Source organism: Hyla sarda, chromosome 7 (genome assembly GCF_029499605.1).
Source record: "Hyla sarda isolate aHylSar1 chromosome 7, aHylSar1.hap1, whole genome shotgun sequence".
Taxonomy (NCBI): domain Eukaryota; kingdom Metazoa; phylum Chordata; class Amphibia; order Anura; family Hylidae; genus Hyla; species Hyla sarda.
Genome location: NC_079195.1, coordinates 217968316 through 217987681, shown reverse-complemented (window position 1 = coordinate 217987681; position 19366 = coordinate 217968316). Strand labels below are relative to the sequence as shown.

Sequence of the window (19366 nt, the reverse complement as noted above, 5' to 3'; positions counted from 1 at the left end):
TTGTATAAAGGAGGCAGTATTATAGTAGTAATATTCTTGTATATAGGAGGCAGTATTATAGTAGTTATATTCTTGTATATATGAGGCAGTATTATAGTAGTTATATTCTTGTATATAGGAGGCAGTATTATAGTAGTTATATTCTTGTATATAGGAGGCAGTATTATAGTAGTTATATTCTTGTATATAGGAGCAGTATTATAGTAGTTATATTCTTGTATATAGGAACAGTATTATAGTAGTTATATTCTTATATATAGGAGCAGTATTATAGTAGTTATATTCTTGTATATAGGAGGCAGTATTATAGTAGTTATATTCTTGTATATAGGAGCAGTATTATAGTAGTTATATTCTTGTATATAGGAGCAGTATTATAGTAGTTATATTCTTGTATATAGGAGACAGTATTATAGTAGTTATATTCTTGTATATAGGAGCAGTATTATAGTAGTTATATTCATGTATATAGGAGCAGTATTATAGTAGATATATTCTTGTATATAGGAGGCAGTATTATAGTAGTTATATTCTTGTATATAGGGGCAGTATTATAGTAGTTATATTCTTGTATATAGGAGCAGTATTATAGTAGTTATATTCTTGTATATAGGGGCAGTATTATAGTAGTTATATGCTTGTATATAGGAGCAGTATTATAGTAGTTATATTCTTGTATATAGGAGCAGTATTATAGGAGCAGTATTATAGTAGTTATATTCTTGTATAAAGGAGCAGTATTATAGTAGTTATATTCTTGTATATAGGAGCAGTATTATAGTAGTTATATTCTTGTATATAGGAGCAGTATTATAGTAGTTATATTCCTGTATATAGGAGCAGTATTATAGTAGTTATATTCTTGTATATAGGAGCAGTATTATAGTAGTTATATTCTTGTATATAGGAGCGGTATTATAGTAGTTATATTCTTATATATAGGAGCAGTATTATAGTAGTTATAGTCTTGTACATAGGAGCAGTATTATAAAATGTTTGCACCAATCCACCATTATCATCATAATTGTTAAAGTTTTGCCGCTTCTGATCTTGTGACATTCTGGATTATTAAATGCTGGATTAAAGGAACATTACTCTATCATTCTGCCATACAGAGAGAACATATATGTAATATCTTGATAATATATATTTATTAAATACTGCAACAAGTAATTCATTTTTTTACCCTGATATAATATGACGTAAAATAAAAAAACACATGATGATCTGTAAACAAGTAGAAAGTGCTGCGCTTTAGGTCTGAGCTTTCATACAAAGACAGTGAAATTAGAATATATAATTTCCCAGTACACAGAGCGATCTATAAATATATATATAGCAAAAATAGATATATTCCTGATTGTGCTTCTCCCTTTCGAAAAGTTTATTTTATGATTAGAAAATCCTCAGAATCTTCCGTTCTTTTCTGTCTTTAATCCAATGGTTTTTGCTTCTTTGACTGCAAATCAGGAAATTGATTTAAAAAAAAAAAAGTTAGTTATAAAGTAGTTATACACCTCCCCTCCAGCTCTATCTGTATACTGCTGCTGCTATCCCTGTGGGATCAGGATACATACTAGTTATACACCTCCCCTTCAGCTCTATCTGTATACTGCTGCTATCTCTATGGGATCAGGATATATAGTAGTTATACACCTCCCCTCCAGCTCTATCTGTATACTGCTGCTGCTATCTCTATGGGATCCGTATATATAGTAGTTTTTTTTACCTCCCCTCCAGCTCTGTCTTTATATATAACTGCTGCTGTCTCTATGGGATCAGGATATATAGTAGTTATACACCCCCCCTCCAGCTTTATCTGTATACTGCTGCTATTTCTATTGGATCAGTAGTTATATTACTATAGTTTAACAATTGCCTTAAAGCTGTGTTCACACATTGCATTTTTTTTTATGTTTTATCTGTTTTTTTGCTGTGATTTTCCTACATTGTGATAAAAATTGAATTTTACTGCAATTATGTAAATTATAGTCTTTGGATGCTCAATTATGAGGGTAAAATTCTGCTCTATAAATCTATATATAAATGGGCACTGTCAGATCCCAAAACTTTTTATATGTTGTTACTGATGAAAATTAAAGACTTTTTGTAATATAATGTTTTAACAAATTTTTTAATATATAATAATAAAGAAAACTGCTTCTGAAAATCCCACCACTAGGGGTCCCCATACCAACTGGGACACTAACCGGTCCTGCAGCAGCATCAGGCTTGTCCATGAGTCATGGACAAAAGATGACTCATAGACAAGGCTGCAAGAGCAGGTGTACCAAACACCTCCCACCACCACAAGAGGTATTTTTATAATAAATATAGGTCATAGAAGCATAAAAATTACATGTACATGGTAAGGATTAGGTTACTTACACATTATCTTTTTTTTTTTTTGTGGAATCTGACAGGTACACTTTAAAGAGTTATCCCCATCTTTAGCCTGTATGGCACACCCCCAGCATATGCTATACGTCTGCTCGGCCTAGAATACTTGGCTTTACTGGGAGAATGTGGGGTTGATGATTCTTTAATATCCAACTCCTGAATTCTCTAGTGATGTCAATGGGAATCCCTCTCCAATGAAATCTATGGTAGAGCACCATATGCAGGCAAAACCCATAAGAGGGATCCCCCTATACTAGATGGGTTTTCTATCAGACAATCCCAAGTAATTTTAGTTAATACCTAAATACTCACAATTCTTCCCACCTTGCTGTCCTCGTCGTTGTTCTATCGTTCCTCAGCTTGTCTTCTCTGGCTCTAGTGGGGTAAGAGGTGTAGGTTCCTCAGCTTTATCTGTGGTTTCCTCTTGAGGTAGGTCATGTATCTCATTCTCCTTAGGTTCATCACTTGATGATTTTACATCATCATCTTTATTACTTATAGCTTCTACTAAAGTGATTGTGTGCTCAGAGCCAACATCTTCTGTGATTCCACCATCATCTCCTGATGCAGCTTTATTCTCAGCAATGTCATCCCCAGGAGCATCTTCAGCAGTCCCATCATCAGGTGCATCTTCCTTCTCAGCAGTCCCATCATCAGGTGCACCTTCCTTCTCAGCAGTCCCATCACCAGGTGCATCTTCCTTCTCAGCAGTCCCATCACCAGGAGCATCTTCTTTCTCAGCAGTCCCATCACCAGGAGCATCTTCCTTCTCAGCAGTCCCATCACCAGGTGCACCTTCCTTCTCAGTAGTCCCATCACCAGGAGCATCTTCCTTCTCAGCAGTCCCATCACCAGGTGAATCTTCCTTCTCAGCAGTCCCATCACCAGGAGCATTTTCATTCTCAGTAGTCCCATCACCAGGTGCATCTTCCTTCTCAGCAGTCCCATCACCAGGAGCATCTTCCTTCTCAGCAGTCCCATCACCAGGAGCATTTTTGTTCTCAGCAGTCCCATCATCAGAAGCATCTTGCTTCTCAGTTGTCATATCACCAGGTCCAGCTTCATTCTCAGCAGTCCCATCACCAGTTGCATTTTTATTCTCAGCAGCAGCATTACCAGGTGCATCTTCCTTCTCAGCAGTCACATCACTGGGTGCATCTTCATTCTCAGCAGTCCCATCACCAAGTGAATCTTCCTTCTCAGCAGTCCCATCACCAGGTGGATCTTCACTTTCAGCGGTCCCATAACCAGGTGGATCTTCATTCTCAGCAGTCCCATCACCAGGTGCATCTTCACTTTCAGCAGTCCCATCACCAGGTGCATCTTCATTCTCAGCAGTTTCATCACCAGGTTCATCCTTATTCTCAGCAGCCCCATCATCTGTTGCATCTTTGTTCTCTTTAGTATCATCACCAGGTGCCTCTTTATTCTCACCAGTCACCTGAGAAGGTGCATCCTTATTATCACCAGTCGCCTCAGTAGATGCATCCTTATTATCACCAGTCGCCTCAGTAGATGCATCCTTATTATCACCAGTCACCTCGGCGGGCGCATTTTCAGTTTCAGCAGTTCCATTTCCAGGTGGATTCTCATTCTCAGCAGTCACATCACCAAGCGCATCTTCATTCTCGGTTATCACCTCAGCAGGTGCATCTTCATTCTCAGCAGTTCTATCACCAGGCGCATCTTCACTCTCAGCCTCAGCAGCCACCTCTCCAGGTGAATCTTCAGTCTCAGCAGTCCCATCACCAGGTGCATCTTCATTCTCAGCAGTTCCATCACCAGTTGCATCTTCATTATCAGTAGTCACCTCAGCGGGTACACCTTCATTCTTAGCAGTCACATCACCAGGTGCATCTTCATTCTCAGTAGTCACCTCAGCAGGTACACCTTCATTCTCAGCAGTCACATCACCAGGTGCACCTTCATTCTCAGCAGTCACATTACCAGGTGCATCTTCATTCTCAGTAGTCACCTCAGCAGGTACACCTTCATTCTCAGTAGTCACATCACCAGTTGCATCTTCATTCTCAGTAGTCACCTCAGCAGGTACACCTTCATTCTCAGTAGTCACCTCAGCAGGTGCATCTTCATTCTCAGTAGTCACCTCAGCAGGTACACCTTCATTCTCAGCAGTCACATCACCAGGTGCATCTTCATTCTCAGCAGTCACATCACCAGGTGCATCTTCCTTCTCAGCAGTCACATCACCAGTTGCATCTTCCTTCTCAGCAGGTACACCATCATTCTCAGCAGTCACATCACCAGGTGCATCTTTATTCCCAGCCTCAGCAGGTGCACCTACTTTTTCCATTGTTACCTCATCTACTTTTTCCATTGTTATTGCATCAATTTTCTCAGCCTCAGCATTCACCTCTCCAGATGCATCTTCATTCTCAATAGTCACCTCAGCAGTTGAAGCTTCATTTTTAGCAGCCTCATCCCCAGGTATATCTTCATTCTCAGTCTCCACTTTCACCTCTCCAGTGGGATCTTCATTCTCAACTGTCACCTCACCAGGTGCATCTGTACTCTCAGCCCCAGCTGTCACCTCTCCAGATGTATCAGCATTCTCAGCAGTCACCTCTATAGATGTATCAGCATTCTCAGATGTCACCTCTCCAGATGTATCAGCATTCTCAGCAGTCACCTCTATAGATGTATCAGCATTCTCAGATGTCACCTCTCCAGATGTATCAGCAATCTCAGCAGTCACCTCTCCAGATGTATCAGCATTCTCAGCAGTCACCTCTCCAGATGTATCAGCATTCTCAGCAGTCACCTCTCCAGATGTATCAGCATTCTCAGCAGTCACCTCTCCAGATGTATCAGCATTCTCAGCAGTCACCTCTCCAGATGTATCAGCATTCTCAGCAGTCACCTCAGCAGGTGTATCTTCTTTATCAGTGGCCTTATCACCAGGTGAATCTTCATTCTCAGCAGTCACCTCAGTGTGTGCATGTTCATTCTCAGCAGTCACATCACTAGGTGCATCTTCAGTCTTAGCTTCAGTAAGTGCATCTTCATTCTCAGCAGTCCCATCACCAGGTGCATCTTCATTCTCAGCAGTTTCATCACCAGGTGCATCTTCATTCTCAGCAGTTTCATCACCAGGCACATCTTCATTCTCAGCAGTTTCATCACCAGGTGCATCTTCATTATTAGCAGCTACATCACCAGGTGCTTCTTTAGTCTTAGCCTCAGAAGATGCATCTTCATTCTCAGCAGTTTCATCACCAGGTGCATCTTCATTTTTAGCAGTTTCATCACCAGGTGCATGTTCATTCTCAGCAGTCCCGTCACCAGGTGCATTATCATTCTCAGCAGTCACATCACCAGGTGCATCTTCATTCTCAGCAGTCACATCACCAGGTGCATCATCATTCTCAGCAGTCACATCACCAGGTGCATCATCATTCTCAGCAGTCACATCACCAGGTGCATCATCATTTTCAGCAGTCACATCACCAGGTGCATCATCATTCTCAGCAGTTCCATCACCAGCATTATCATTCGCAGCAGTCCCATCATCTGGTGAATCTTCATTCTCAGCAGTTCCATCACCAGGTGCATCATCATTCTCAGCAGTCCCATCACCAGGTGCATCTTCATTCTCAGCAGTCCCATCACCAGGAGCATCTTCCTTTTCATCAATAATACTTTCAGGTTCACATGTCTCCTCAATTATCCCATCTTGTGCCTCCTCTTCATTCATAACATTCTCTTCATCAGGTGCATTTTGGTGGTTTATGGCTCCCACTCTCTCCGATGTACTTTCTTTCAGTAACTCTTCATGTGATACAAAATCCAAATTTCCTATTTGCTCCAATTCATCATGGGGGGGATTTTCTACCGCAGTGTCCCTTAAGTCTGTAAAATAAAAATCACAACATTACCGTATAAATCAATAATGTGCTTCAGCATGGCAATGGGAACCGCCCTTTAGGACACAATTTGTCTCATTTCCTGAGCACTAGGCTCCCCGAAAGCAATCTGAGTATGGACTGTGTACGCTTATCAGGGACTTAACCACCACAAGATGGTGGCTGGAAGCATGGGGAAGTTTGCAGTGGTTAATTCAGGGGAGGAGTGGGGGGCTATAAAGGGGGGGGGGGGTAGTGGGAGGAGTCATCAGTTGGTAGGAATAAGAAAATGGAGAGAAGAAGGTCTCTCCCACCCTCCCTTTTTTCTGTGTTTTGGGCATATGTCATGGTTGTGGCAAGTGAAATGGTCCTTGAAGGTACTTGTTTTAAAGGGGTACCTCAGCCCTAAGACATCTTATCTCCTCCCCTGCATGCGAGATAGCGGAGGTCCCCAGCGGCAGGACCCCCGCGATCAGACATCTTATCCCCTATCCTTTGGATAGGAGATAAGATGTCTTAGGGCCGGAGTACCCATTTTAGATGGTTCATGCTGCTGTTATATTGGGCCTCCTGCTGGGGTTTCTGGACCCCAGGAGTTAGTTGCGAATGTGCACGAAGGTTACATGGATGGCATTGGGTCAGGTGGATGCGGCCAAGTGTAACAGATTAGTGCACAAGGTTACTGATATTGGGATGGCGAGTCCTCCAGGGACCCTCTGGTCAAGTGTATTCATGTTATTCTCATGTAAATTTGTTAATAATGGGCCAAGCGGCCCATTTTACTACAAATTGGTCTCTGTGTGTTTATGGGAGAAAGAGTTTGGAAGGAAGTATGGGTCAGGTAAGGGATCGGTTTAAAATGGGGGAAAATGTCAAAAATCCCTCCAGTATATGGAGGAAAAAAAGCGGAGGTAGCGCCGGGTGCGGTGTAGGTCTTTATCCGGTGTAGGTAGGTACCCAGGTGGGGGTAATGTATCCCTTGTCAGTGATGGTAGCTTGGTATGCAGGCCTGCAGCGTGAAGACGGAGCCCAGGGGAGAGTCCATAGAATAATGCAGAAGTATAGGAAAAAAAAGCTGCGATGGCGCTCCCATCGTGGGTATTGGTGAAAAATAAATGATTTATTTACAGCATAAGAAAATAATAAATAAAGCAAGACGCGTTTCGGGAGTCACAGCTCCCTTTCTCAATTGCAGATGATTGCTGGACACACCTGCAACCACCTGCAATTGAGAAAGGGAGCTGTGACTCCCGAAACGCGTCTTGCTTTATTATTTTCTTATGCTGTAAATTAATCATTTCTTTTTCACCAATACCCATGACTTCGGGTTACTACCTTGGGAGCGCCGTCGCAACTTTTTTTCCTATACTTCTGCAAAAATCCCTCCAGTCATGCCTTAGTCAACTCTTAGCCCATTTACTATTGGACTGTATAGCAGTATTTTTTGAACGCTGGCATTTATTAGTTGACTTTCGACTGGCAGGTACCATGTGGCAATATATAGAGCAGTATATGGTGGCATTGTGTAAGAATATTATGAAAGTGTTATTCGGCCATGTATGGTACCATTTGGGTATAAACCACGAAAACAATGTCAAGCACAAGGGCCATACTTGGTTTGTTGTCCAAAGGTTGCCCAACCTGGCATCAAATTCAGATTTTTTTTTTGTTTCCACATTACTTGGACATAACCACCATAGCCCAGCAGCTAAGGGTCTGCCCCCAAATTGAAAGGAGCTTAAAGGTGCCCATATATATTAGTCTATCGGTGGGTTTGGAGGTCACTCAGTGGATATTCAATTTAATTCTGGCTTAACTGAGTTACCATGTGTATGTGGGGAGTCATAGGGAATAGATGTTGTGCAATCATGTGTTTGGCCAAAAACTGTTAAAAATGCATGGACACCTTAAAGGGGTACTCCGGTATAAAAACATTTTTTTTAAATCAACTGGTGCCAAAAAGCTAAACAGATTTGTAAATTACTTCTTTATAAAAATCTTAACCCTTCCAGTACATATAAGCTGCTGTATGCTCCAAAGGATGTTCTTTTCTTTTTTCATTTCCTTTCTGTCTGACCGCAGTGCTCTCTGCTGACACCTCTGTCCATGTCAGGAACTGTCCAGAGTAGGAGCAAATCCCAATAACAAACCTCTCCTGCTCTGGACAGTTCCTAACATGGACAGAGGTGTCAGCAGAGATCACTGTGGTCAGACAGAAAAGAAATTCAAAAAGAAAAGAACTTCCTGTGGAGCATACAGCAGCTGATTTTTTATATAGAAGTAATTTACAAATCTGTATAACTTTCTGGCACCAGTTGATTGAAAAAAAATATGTTCTCCACCGGAGTACCCCTTTAATAGGTCATGAACAGGAGATAATGGAACACAGAGACTTATAAAGGCCAAAATACACGAGGCAGAACAAGGACCATCGATGGTGAACATGGATTTACTGCAGTGTTCTCCAATGTGTGGACCTCCAGATGTTGCAAACCTACAACTCCCACCATGTCCGGACAGCCGTTGGCTGTCCGGGCATGGTGGGAGTTGTAGTTTTGCAATATCTGGAGGTCCCCAATTTGGAGACCTAGGTTCTATTACAAAATTGTAAATATAAAAAAACATTATTCTCACGTGTCAGTATGCCTTTAAAGTTGTCCTCTTCATCCGTGCTGGAGTCGGTACTGGGTTCGGGATCGGAATCCAGGCTTTGCTTGTTGTCAATGGCCTCCGCTATCTTTTCCTGGACTGATTTGCAGTCTTTAAGGGGAGAAAAAAAGCTACATTTTCACAGGAGGTTAAAAGGAGGAGAGGAGAAGTGTGGTCAATGGTAAATGCACTTACTGCGTACAGCCAGAAGCATGGAAGCAGCTCTGCGGGGGCGTGTCAATGTTACATCCAAGCGGGGGAGGAGGCAAAAGCAAGTTCATGCACAAACCATGCACAGGAATCTTTAGGGATCATGGCTGGCCTCGCGAGGCCTTGCGTTGATTCATATGATTACCTCTATTTTTGTTAATTGTTGTAATGTTTTTCAAGAATACGCACCTTCTATTGTGACCTCAACTGTAAAGATGGAGTCAAGTGAACTACTACAGAATAAGTATCCCTAGAGGGGTTGTCCACTTATTAGAAGAGTCCTCTGAAAAATAGGTAGATCGCTAGGTTTCCGGCTGCTGGGACCTCCAGCAATCATCTGTGGGGGGAAACCCTGCTGCCAGCGTTCAGTTCCCCCTGCAGCGCCACCACAGGTAAAATGAGGCATTGCACCATAAAACCAGTGGTGGAATGCACGGGCATGTTAGGTCCTCCAAAGAATTTATGAATCTAAGAAAGTTGAATGGTCTAGAGCAGTGGTCTCCAACCTGCGGACCTCCAGATGTTGCAAAACTACATCTCCCAGCATGCTCGGACAGCCGTTGGCTGGGAGTTGTAGTTTTGCCACATCTGGAGGCCGGCAGGTTGAAGACCACTGGTCTAGAGACTACATTCACACTAGGAAATACCAAGCTCAGAATACGCAGTAGCCTCCCATTGTTTTTAAAGGGGTACTCCACTCCAGCGTTCGGAACATTTAGTTCTGAACGCTGTGTGCATGCTGCGGGGGTCGGCCACGCCCCCTCATGATAAGCCACTCCCCCTCCCATAGATTTGCGTTGAGAGGGCATGGCCTGACATCATGAGAGGGCGTGGCCGGCCCCCGCAGCGCGCACTGAGCGTTTGGAACTAAGTCTTTCGAACACTGGCCAGTGGAGTACCACTTTAATGGGATCTGCTGCACCGTTCATACTGTGAAGTTTCATGTTCAATGGAGGCGGCACATGTCCGTACGGTCCTAGCGCTGATTTAGCCATTGCCAGAGAGCTGCTAACAGAGGAGATTTTGTTGTATGAATGCGCCCTAAGGGTGCATTCCCACACGGCGTATTTTGCTGCGTATTTGCTGCGTATTTGGTGCTGCGTATTTTCCTACCCATTGACTTCAACAGGGAAAATAAAATACGCAGCAGCAAATACGCAGCAAATACGCCGTGTGGGAACGTACCCTTAGGGTGTGTTCACACTGAGGAATTCAAGAGGAATCTACCTGAGTAATTCTGCTTGATTTTTCTGCTCCAACTTGTTCATCAAGTCATTTTCCATTGACTGAGGAATTTCTGCTACCGAAATTCAGACGGTCAATTCTGTTCCGCCTGAAGATAGAACATGCGGAATCTTCGAGTAAAAGCCCATTGAAGTCAAAGGGATTTTTTTTTCCCCTGATGAAATCCGTTTTGCACAGAATCCAGAAAAGTAGAATTGAATAGCCTCCTCCTTCACTCCTCTTCATTTCTGCATGGAAATTCTGCACAAATTCTGCACGATGGATAAAATTATAGAAGTCAATTTCCTGACTATATTCCTCGTGAATTCCTCAGTGTTAACATACCCTTTAGGGGGAGATTTATCAAAACCTGTCCAGAGGAAAAGTTGCTGAGTTGTCCACAGCAACCAATCAGATCGCTTCTTTCAGAGGCCTTTTCAAAAAATAAAAGAAGTGATCTGATTGGTTGCTATGGACAACTCAGCAACTTTTCCTCTGGGCAGTGTGGTATGGCGGGGAGTGTGGTGCAGGGCAGATGTTGTTAGCCTAGGCACAGATGGCATTAACCCCTTGTATTCGTGATGCCAGGGCGTGGTTTAGCCTATAACCCCAAAAGGTATACCGCTGGATCCTGGGCTAGGCACGGGGCAATAAAGACTCTGACTCAATTTACGGATAACGGTAGGTTTACTGAGGGTGGACAGTTGCTAAAGTCTATACAGTGCAGCTAGGGCCCAAGGAGGTGACCAAAGACCTTGCAGGCTTGCTGGGACTTGTAGTAGGACTGGGTATTTTAGTGCAGGCCACGTTGACTAGACAGACGACTTGACTGGTGATTGACAATTATTGCAGGTTTAGCTTACTTGCACTTGACTTTGGCTGCAGACTGGGCTTGAGGCGTCCAATGCTCTGGACACACAGACTGAGACAGCTTGACTGCACTGGACCTCAGCAACAAGAGAGAAACTAGCTCCACCCAGGGTTTATATGGGGAGACTAGCAGGGAGCCCATAGTTCACCCTTGTGGTCAGCTGGTCACTGATACCTCCTGGGTAACAATCACATGGTACGTTTTATTAAAGGTATAACACATCTTATAATACAAAACATATGTACAAATGGGGAAACAACTACAGAGGCCCTGGGGACACTGAGGGACACTGCTGGACAGGGCAGAAAAGGTACAGGGCAACACCATCCCATACTGGGACACCACAAACTCCCCCTCTTAAGTACAGTTGCCCTCGACGCCAAGTCCTGTAGGGCGGAGGACTGAAGTGACCACTGGGGCCAATGACAGTTCCTGAGGCATTTTTAAAACAATGTCCTTTCCAGTTCTGATGACAAACCAAAATGAGTCCATGTGGCTTGGTGACTGTCCAGAGATGCTCTTAAACATATGAAGGGAATTTTGACCTTGTAACTGCTCTCTTGACACACTCCAACAACAATATGCATAACAATTATATATGACTTTTTGGATTGGGCTGCCAGAGGCTATCTACCCAGTGCCTTGGCTGCTGGGGTCCATTGGTTCTACACACTTCCCCCCAGAACTAAATACATTTTACACTGGACAATAACGTTACCTTGACATTTTCACCTCTGTCACTGTACGTGTTCTGTTTAGATATCAGGAATACCTTCTGGCCAGTAAAGTATCCTGGACACATGGACATGAGAGAGAACATTTAGACACATTTCTACACACATTTAGAGCTAGTGGACTGGGACTTCAAATAAGGCTACAGTCCTAACTTATATATTTACATGTATGAACTATTTTGCGATATATAAATGGACTGTGTGTGGTACATAACTTTACTTTATTAGCTAATCTTTGTACCTTGCAAGGAGTTGTCATGGCAGTGAGGCAGTTACGCTTTTCCTGACCTAGCAGGATGCCTCCTAGGTAAATCGCCAAAGACACAAGGAGACGTTTGTGGATGACTCTGTATTTACCTATTATACACATTTTATTAAAACACTCCAGAAACAATATAGTACAGCAACATGTGTATTCACCTGTGCAAAACCGACAAAATATATTACATTGAATATACATATATAGGGTACCACTCTACAGTTCAGGTACATTTTGAGTTCTCAGTAAAGGGTCACGGCTGAAAGCCGGGCAGGAACACTTACGCATGTGGTTACAAGTAAATTTCTTGACAAGTTTGTCAGGCATTTATTTTTGAACGTTGCAGGAGCCTATAAACAACAATGATGCTTTCGCATGAAACACAGTTAGTCTCACGACTCAATAGTAGTAAACATCTTGCAATCTTCAAACACTGCGACCTGGCAACTTTCCATCCCAACCTCGGTCACCTTGCTTTCTAGGCTGGGACATGTACCTAGGACGAGGCTGTGCCCTCTCCATGGGGCTGAAATGAGTATCCCATGACACATGGGACAAACTGGATTCAGTGATGGTCGGGCTCATGTTGACTACCACTTGAACAGCAGCAGCTTGCGCCACTGGGGGACCAGAAGTAGGTGCCTGTTGGGCTGGCCAAACCTCCTCCTCAGCAGAAGTAGGCCGAGGCACTTTAGTTGGTGCCTGTTGGTTAGGCCAAACCTTCTTGACCACAGGAGTAGGGGTCCATAACAGGTGGCTCAGGATACCATTCTTCTTGAACGACTTTCCCCTTGACGCTTGGTGGCAGGAGACCAAATGGATCTGAGTCCCAATTTTCAGAGGGGAAATAGGCGTAGGGGATTTGTGTGTGATTCTTGGGTCTGATGACGGCTGCTGCCCATTACCCTCGCAGGCTCTGTACAGGGGTGTATTCTACAATCTCCATACTCTCTAGGGAGTGTAGAGGTGGAGGGAGTTAGTCTCTCTTCACTGCTCTCCTGTTGACTAGAATAGTACCACCGTGGTGGCAGTCCATTAATGTGCCATACCCCCTTACTCTGTCGAATTTGATGACTGTGGCTCTCCACCGCTCTAGGGGTGGCTCTCCCTCTCTGGGTTGTTCTAGCCTTCTGATGTACAAGGCTTTAAGGCTTTTAGTGTCCTGCTGCTGGACTTGACGGACTTCATAAGGCATGACTTGAGGGCTATACTCTCTTCTCCTCTGCGCCCTTAATTCTTCCATGATGGCAGCCACTTCGGCCTCCCATTTAGCCTTCTCGGCCTAGGCAGTTGGGACAGAAGGATGTGTCTTCCCTGGCAGGGGTAGGAGATGATCCCTCATGAACTGGATAAGTGCCGGCTCATCACCAAATAACTACTTGGGTAGCAGTGGTGACTGGGGCGCTGGCTCTGGACAGGGGGTAGATGAAGGGGTAGAAAACACGGCCTCGGCCGGGGTACTCACTTCCGACTCCTCCATATAGATCTCTGTCCTGGATCCCCAGGACCGGTGATGCGGGGACAGCCTCACCAGCGACGGTTCTCGTTAAGACTTCGGCGTACCTTCCGCCTGGGTCGCAGGCCAATCCTCATCGTCCTCGGGCAGAGAAAACCTTCAGGTGGGTGTCTTCGGCCCCGATGGAGAATCTCTGCAGATGATCTGCTAGCTCCTGGAACATCTGCGCCGTGGCTGCAGCAACTTGCAGGGTCTCTGGTGCCATCTTGGGACTCTCTGCACGCGTACTCTGCTGCGCATCCGCCATCTTCTTGCTTTCACCAGGAACTTCCGCAAGACTGAAGAGGTCTGGCTCCCCTTCGCTTCTTATACCGATCTCCAGCAAAATGGCCGACGGCTGGAACTTCATCATCAGCAGGGCCTGGGACCAGAAGTGACTCAGCTGTGTGTCCTCTTTTTACGCCCCCCCCTGGCAACAAGGGGCGGACCTTTCAAGTTCCACTTGGGACTAGGAACTACAACTTGGCTTCCACGCCCGGAGCGGGACGCTGGCCATGACGGGATCCTTTCGCGCGCTTTTCTTCCATCAGATTAACCCTTTCAGGTATGGTGGCAGACATCTTGGCACATAACATTGCTTCAGTACAAATTTTGCAGATAATGTTCACGACTTCAGGGTTATCCTCAACAGCAGATGACAGTCTTTTCTTCATCTTCCCCTCTTTCACAAGCGCCTCGGGTAAAACACATTCCACTGACAAAGTTATTCACTTGCGATTCGGCATGTGATTTTTGCAGACAGTATCGGACACAGTTCAGACTAGGGGGGGAGGACTTGCGGCATAAGGCGTAAACACGTATCCTGTTCGTGATGCCAAAAGTTGTGGTATGGTGGGGTGTGTGGTGCAGGGCAGATGGTATTAACCCCCTGTATTCGTGACGCCAGGGCGTGGTTTTGGCAACATAATCCTCTGTGGCTTTTCCAGTGCTTTTCCAGTGCCGTAAATAAATAAATCAACTGGTGCCAGAAAGTTAAACAGATTTGTAAATTACTTCTATTTAAACATTTTAATCCTTACGGTACTTATCAGATACTGTATACTATAACGGAAGTTCTTTTCTTTTTGAATTTCTTTTCTGTCTTACCACAATACTCTCTGCTGACACCTCTGTCCATGTCAGGAACTGTTCAGAGCAAAAGCAAATCCCCATTGCAAACATATCCTGCTCTAGACAGTTCCTGACATGGACAGAGGTGGCAGCAGAGAGCACTATGATCAGACAGAAAAGAACTACACAACTTCCTGTGGAGCATACAGCAACTTATAAGTACTGGAAGAATTAAGAATGTTAAATAGAAGAAATTTACAAATCTGTTTAACTTTCTGGCACCAGTTGATTTAAAAAAATAAATAAATTCCACCGGAGTACCCATTTAAGATATCTGTTGGCCTATCTCCGCACTTCTCCGTGGGCTCAGCAGAGGGTGCTTGTACTTTGATTGAGGATAGGGGAAAAAGCCGCTGCCAGATTACTCTGGCAGCGACTCATCCCCCTGAGAATAAAGGGACAGGGCATAATGAATCTGGAGGCCCCAGGACACATTAGGCCAGTGGTCTACAAACTGTGGACCTCCAGATGTTGCAAAAGTTTTGCAACATCTGGGGGGTCAACAGTTTGGAAACCACTGCATTGGAGAATCAGCATGTGACCTCTTAGTGGTCACATGCACCTGTAGTGACTAGAGATGAGCGAACTTACAGTAAATTCGATTCGTCACGAACTTCTCGGCTCGGCAGTTGATGACTTTTCCTGCATAAATTAGTTCAGCTTTCAGGTGCTTCCGTGGGCTGGAAAAGGGGGATACAGTCCTAGGAGACTCTTTCCTAGGACTGTATCCACCTTTTCCAGCCCACCGGAGCACCTGAAAGCTGAACTAATTTATGCAGGAAAAGTCATCAACTGCCGAGCCGAGAAGTTTGTGACGAATCAAATTTACTGTAAGTTCGCTCATCTCTAGTAGTGACATTTGACCTCTGATGCCAGTGATTGGCTACAGCAGTGTCAGTGATTTCGGAAGGCAGTTCCGCCAGGGACTATGGGGGAGATTTATCAAAAACTGTGCAGAGGAAGAGCGGTGCAGTTGCCCATGGCAACCATTAAGATGGCTTCTTTCATTTTTAACTGGTCTTTTTAAAAATGAAAGAAGCAATCTGATTGGTTGCCATGGGAAACTGCACCGCTCTTCCTCTGCACAGTTTTTGGTAAATCTCCCCCTATAAGTATTGTGCAGGATCAGACTCATAAATAATGTAGTCTGTTACCATAGAGACACAAAGTTCTACATAGAAGCTGCGTCCATTAAAGGGGTAGTCCAGTGGTGAAAAACGTATCCAATATCCTAAGGATAGGGGATAAGTTTGAGATCGCAGGGGGTCCGACCGCTGGGGCCCCCTGCGATCTCTCTGTACGGGGCCCCGGCTCTCCGGCCAGATAGCGGGTTTCGACCCCCGCACGAAGCGGCGGCTGACACGCCCCCTCAATACATCGCTATGGCAGAACCGGAGATTACCGAAGGCAGCACTTCGGCACTGCCATAGAGTTGTATTGAGGGGGCGTGTCGGCCGCCGCTTCGTGCGGGGGTTGACACGCCCCCTTCGCGCGGGCTGCCGGGGCCCAGTACAGGAGATTGCGGGGGGCCCCAGAGGTCGGACCCCCCCCCGCGATCTGCAACTTATCCCCTATCCTTAGGATAGGGGATAAGTTGTTCACCACTGGACTACCCCTTTAAACAGTTAGGGGGAGATTTTTCAAAAACCAGTGTAGAGGAAAAGTTGCCCAGTTGCCCATAGCAACCAATCAGATCGCTGCTTTCATTTTTAACAATGCCTGGGGAAAATGAAAGAAGCGATCTGATTGGTTGCTATGGGCAACTGGGCAACTTTTCCTCTACACGGGTTTTGATAAGTCTCCCTCTTAGATTTTCAAAAAGTAGACTTGTTTTCTTTCTTTTATTTATTGTTTTTCTACACTCAGATGCTTTAGAGCAGTGGTCTTCAACCTGCGGACCTCCAGATGTTGCAAAACTACAACTCCCAGCATGCCCGGACAGCCAACGGCTGTCCGGGCATGCTGGGAGTTGTAGTTTTGCAACATCAGGAGGTCCGCAGGTTGAAAAGCACTGCTTTAGAGCAATATAACAAATGGTTGTGAAAGTATTCATACCCTTTAAAAATGAAAAATAGCTATAAAACAGGTGTCTGGCAAATGATTTCCCAGAGCCATCACACAGCCATTATACCACGTGAGGAGCTGGAAACGCTACTTAGAGGTTGTTATTTCATCGACCTTTCGGTATTTCAGGGCGAGCGCCGACCTTGTTACCAAATTGTTCCTTAAGTTTTTACCTATTATCCTTCTCCGAGGAAAGTGATTAAGCCGCGTCCTTAGTAGAAACCTTTCCTCTAAGTACATAATTGCATCGGTAATTACTCGGCAAACACATCGCCATGAAGGGTTACGCGGGGCCGACCGTCAAATGATTCCTCCGTGTTGTACTGATATGGCAACTCAGACAGTGAACCTGCAGTCCTATGTAAACCTATAGGTAGTAATTACTTACTGTGCTATTGAGTTGTGCAAAATAACTAGAGATGAGCGAACTTACAGTAAATTCGATTCGTCACGAACTTCTCGGCTCGGGAGTTGATGACTTTTCCTGCATAAATTAGTTCAGCTTTCCGGTGCTCCGGTGGGCTGGAAAAGGTGGATACAGTCCTAGGAGATTCTTTCCTAGGACTGTATCCACCTTTTCCAGCCCACCGGAGCACCTGAAGGCCGAACTAATTTACGCAGGAAAAGTCATCAACTGCCGAGCCGAGAAGTTCGTGACGAATCGAATTTACTGTAAGTTCGCTCATCTCTAAAAATAACAAATACCTTGATTCAGACGCCCATAGTGCCAGTTACTCAGTATATAGTGATATACAAATGTAGCAGAGCTGAGTTTGTCATTGTTTGGCTGAGTTTGGATCTGGTGCCACTTAGTCATGTTTCAAAGCAAGTCAATGCTTGGTCCTTTAAAGGGGTACTCCGGTGAAAAACTTTTTTTTTTTTTTAAATCAACTGGTGCCAGAAAGTTAAACAGATTTGTAAATTACTTCTAATTAAAAAATCTTAATCCTTCCTGTACTTATTAGCTGCTGAATACTACAGTGGAAATTCTTTTCCGTTTAAAACACTGAGCTGTCTGCTGACATCATGAGCACAGTGCTCTCTGCTGACATCTCTGTCCATTTTAGGAACTGTCCAGAGTAAAAGGAAATCCCCATAGCAAACATATGCCCTTCTGGACAGTTCCTAAAATGGACAGAGATGTCAGCAGAGAGCACTGTGCTCATGATGTCAGCAGACAGCTCTGTGTTTCAAAAAGAAAAGAATTTCCGCTGTAGTATTCAGCAGCTAATAAGTACAGGAAGGATTAAGATTTTTTAATAGAAGTTATTTACAAATCTGTTTAACTTTCTGGCACCAGTTGATTAAAAAAAAAAAAAAGGTTTTCACCGGAGTACCCCTTTAAGAGCTTTGAAACATGACTAAGGATTATTAGCCAAGCTAGAATCCTTAAACTCCATAGGTAAAATAAAATAAATAAATATATTCAAATCAACTGGTGCCAGAAAGTTAAACAGATTTGTAAATTACTGCCGTGTAAAAATCTTAACCCTTCCAGTACTTATCAGCTGCTGTATGCTCCAGAGGAAGTTGTGTAGTTCTTTCCAGTCTCACCACAGTGCTCTCTGCTGACACCTCTGTCCATGTCAGGAACTGTCCAGAGCAGGAGAGGTTTACTACAGAGATTTGATCCTGCTCTGGACAGTTCCTGACATGGACAGAGGTGTCAGCAGAGAGCACTGTGGTCAGATTGGAAAGAACTACACAACTTCCTCTGGAGCATACAGCAGCTGATAAGTACTGGAAGGATTAAGATTTTGAAATAGAAGTAAAGAGTTGATTTTTCCTCCTCTGGAGTGACCCTTTAAGGTTCTTCTGTGTAGTCTGATCTTGCAATTATGTGTTACTCTCTTCAAGCTTCCAATAACCCCCTACTGTCTGTAGGTTATAAAGGAGAAGGACTGAGTGAAGGGGAGACACATGACTGCAGGATTAACTACACCCGAGGTTTATTTGTAGACTGTAAATGTGAAGACACATAGATGTGCATAGGAGCTGCAAACAGAAAAAAGGCAGGTGATTTTTAAAGGGTACTCCGCCCCTAGACATCTTATCCCCTATCCAAAGGATAGGCGATAAGATGTCTGATTGCGGGGGTCCCACCGCTGGGAACCCCCGCGATCTCTCCTGCAGCCCCCACTGTCATCTGTTGCACCTCTTATCTGGTTTTCTTACGGTTTTCTTACCGGACCTAAAACCGCGGCAGAAAACCGGATATGGGGCAAAAATGAGCCGACCAGAGTCACCGTTTGACTCAAGTCGGCTCATTAAAATGTATTAGAGATGGGCCGGGTTTTTGCGCCTACAACTATACATAGCGGCCTACAAGTATATATGGGGGAAGTATGGGGGCCTACAAGTATATACGGGGGCAGTATGGGGCGCCTACAACTATATATGGGGGCAGCATAGGGGTCTACAACTATATATGGGGGCAGTATAGGGGTCTACAACTATATATAGGGG

The 19366-nt window shown here is 44.3% G+C and overlaps 1 protein-coding gene and 1 long non-coding RNA gene across 12 annotated transcripts in view; one reads left to right on the top strand and one right to left on the bottom strand.

The window, feature by feature from the left end:
• The window catches only part of LOC130283343 (uncharacterized), a 40610-nt gene that overhangs the window by 12458 nt on the left and 8786 nt on the right, over positions 1 to 19366 (top strand). The window lies entirely within an intron of this gene.
• Positions 562 to 19366, bottom strand: part of ERICH3 (glutamate rich 3) — a 103463-nt gene continuing 84658 nt past the window's right edge. For 3 of the 10 annotated variants that reach the window (XM_056532708.1, XM_056532709.1, XM_056532713.1), the window contains 3 exons: positions 8898 to 9023; positions 2713 to 6270; positions 570 to 1459 (listed from right to left, as the gene is read on the bottom strand). In XM_056532708.1, the coding sequence (XP_056388683.1) occupies positions 2756 to 6270; positions 8898 to 9023 (3641 nt within the window). In that variant the 3' untranslated portion in view covers positions 570 to 1459; positions 2713 to 2755. Of the gene's footprint in view, positions 1460 to 2712; positions 6271 to 8897; positions 9024 to 19366 lie in introns of all 10 variants that reach the window. The other 7 variants (XM_056532710.1, XM_056532711.1, XM_056532704.1 and 4 more) reach the window with 4 other exon arrangements.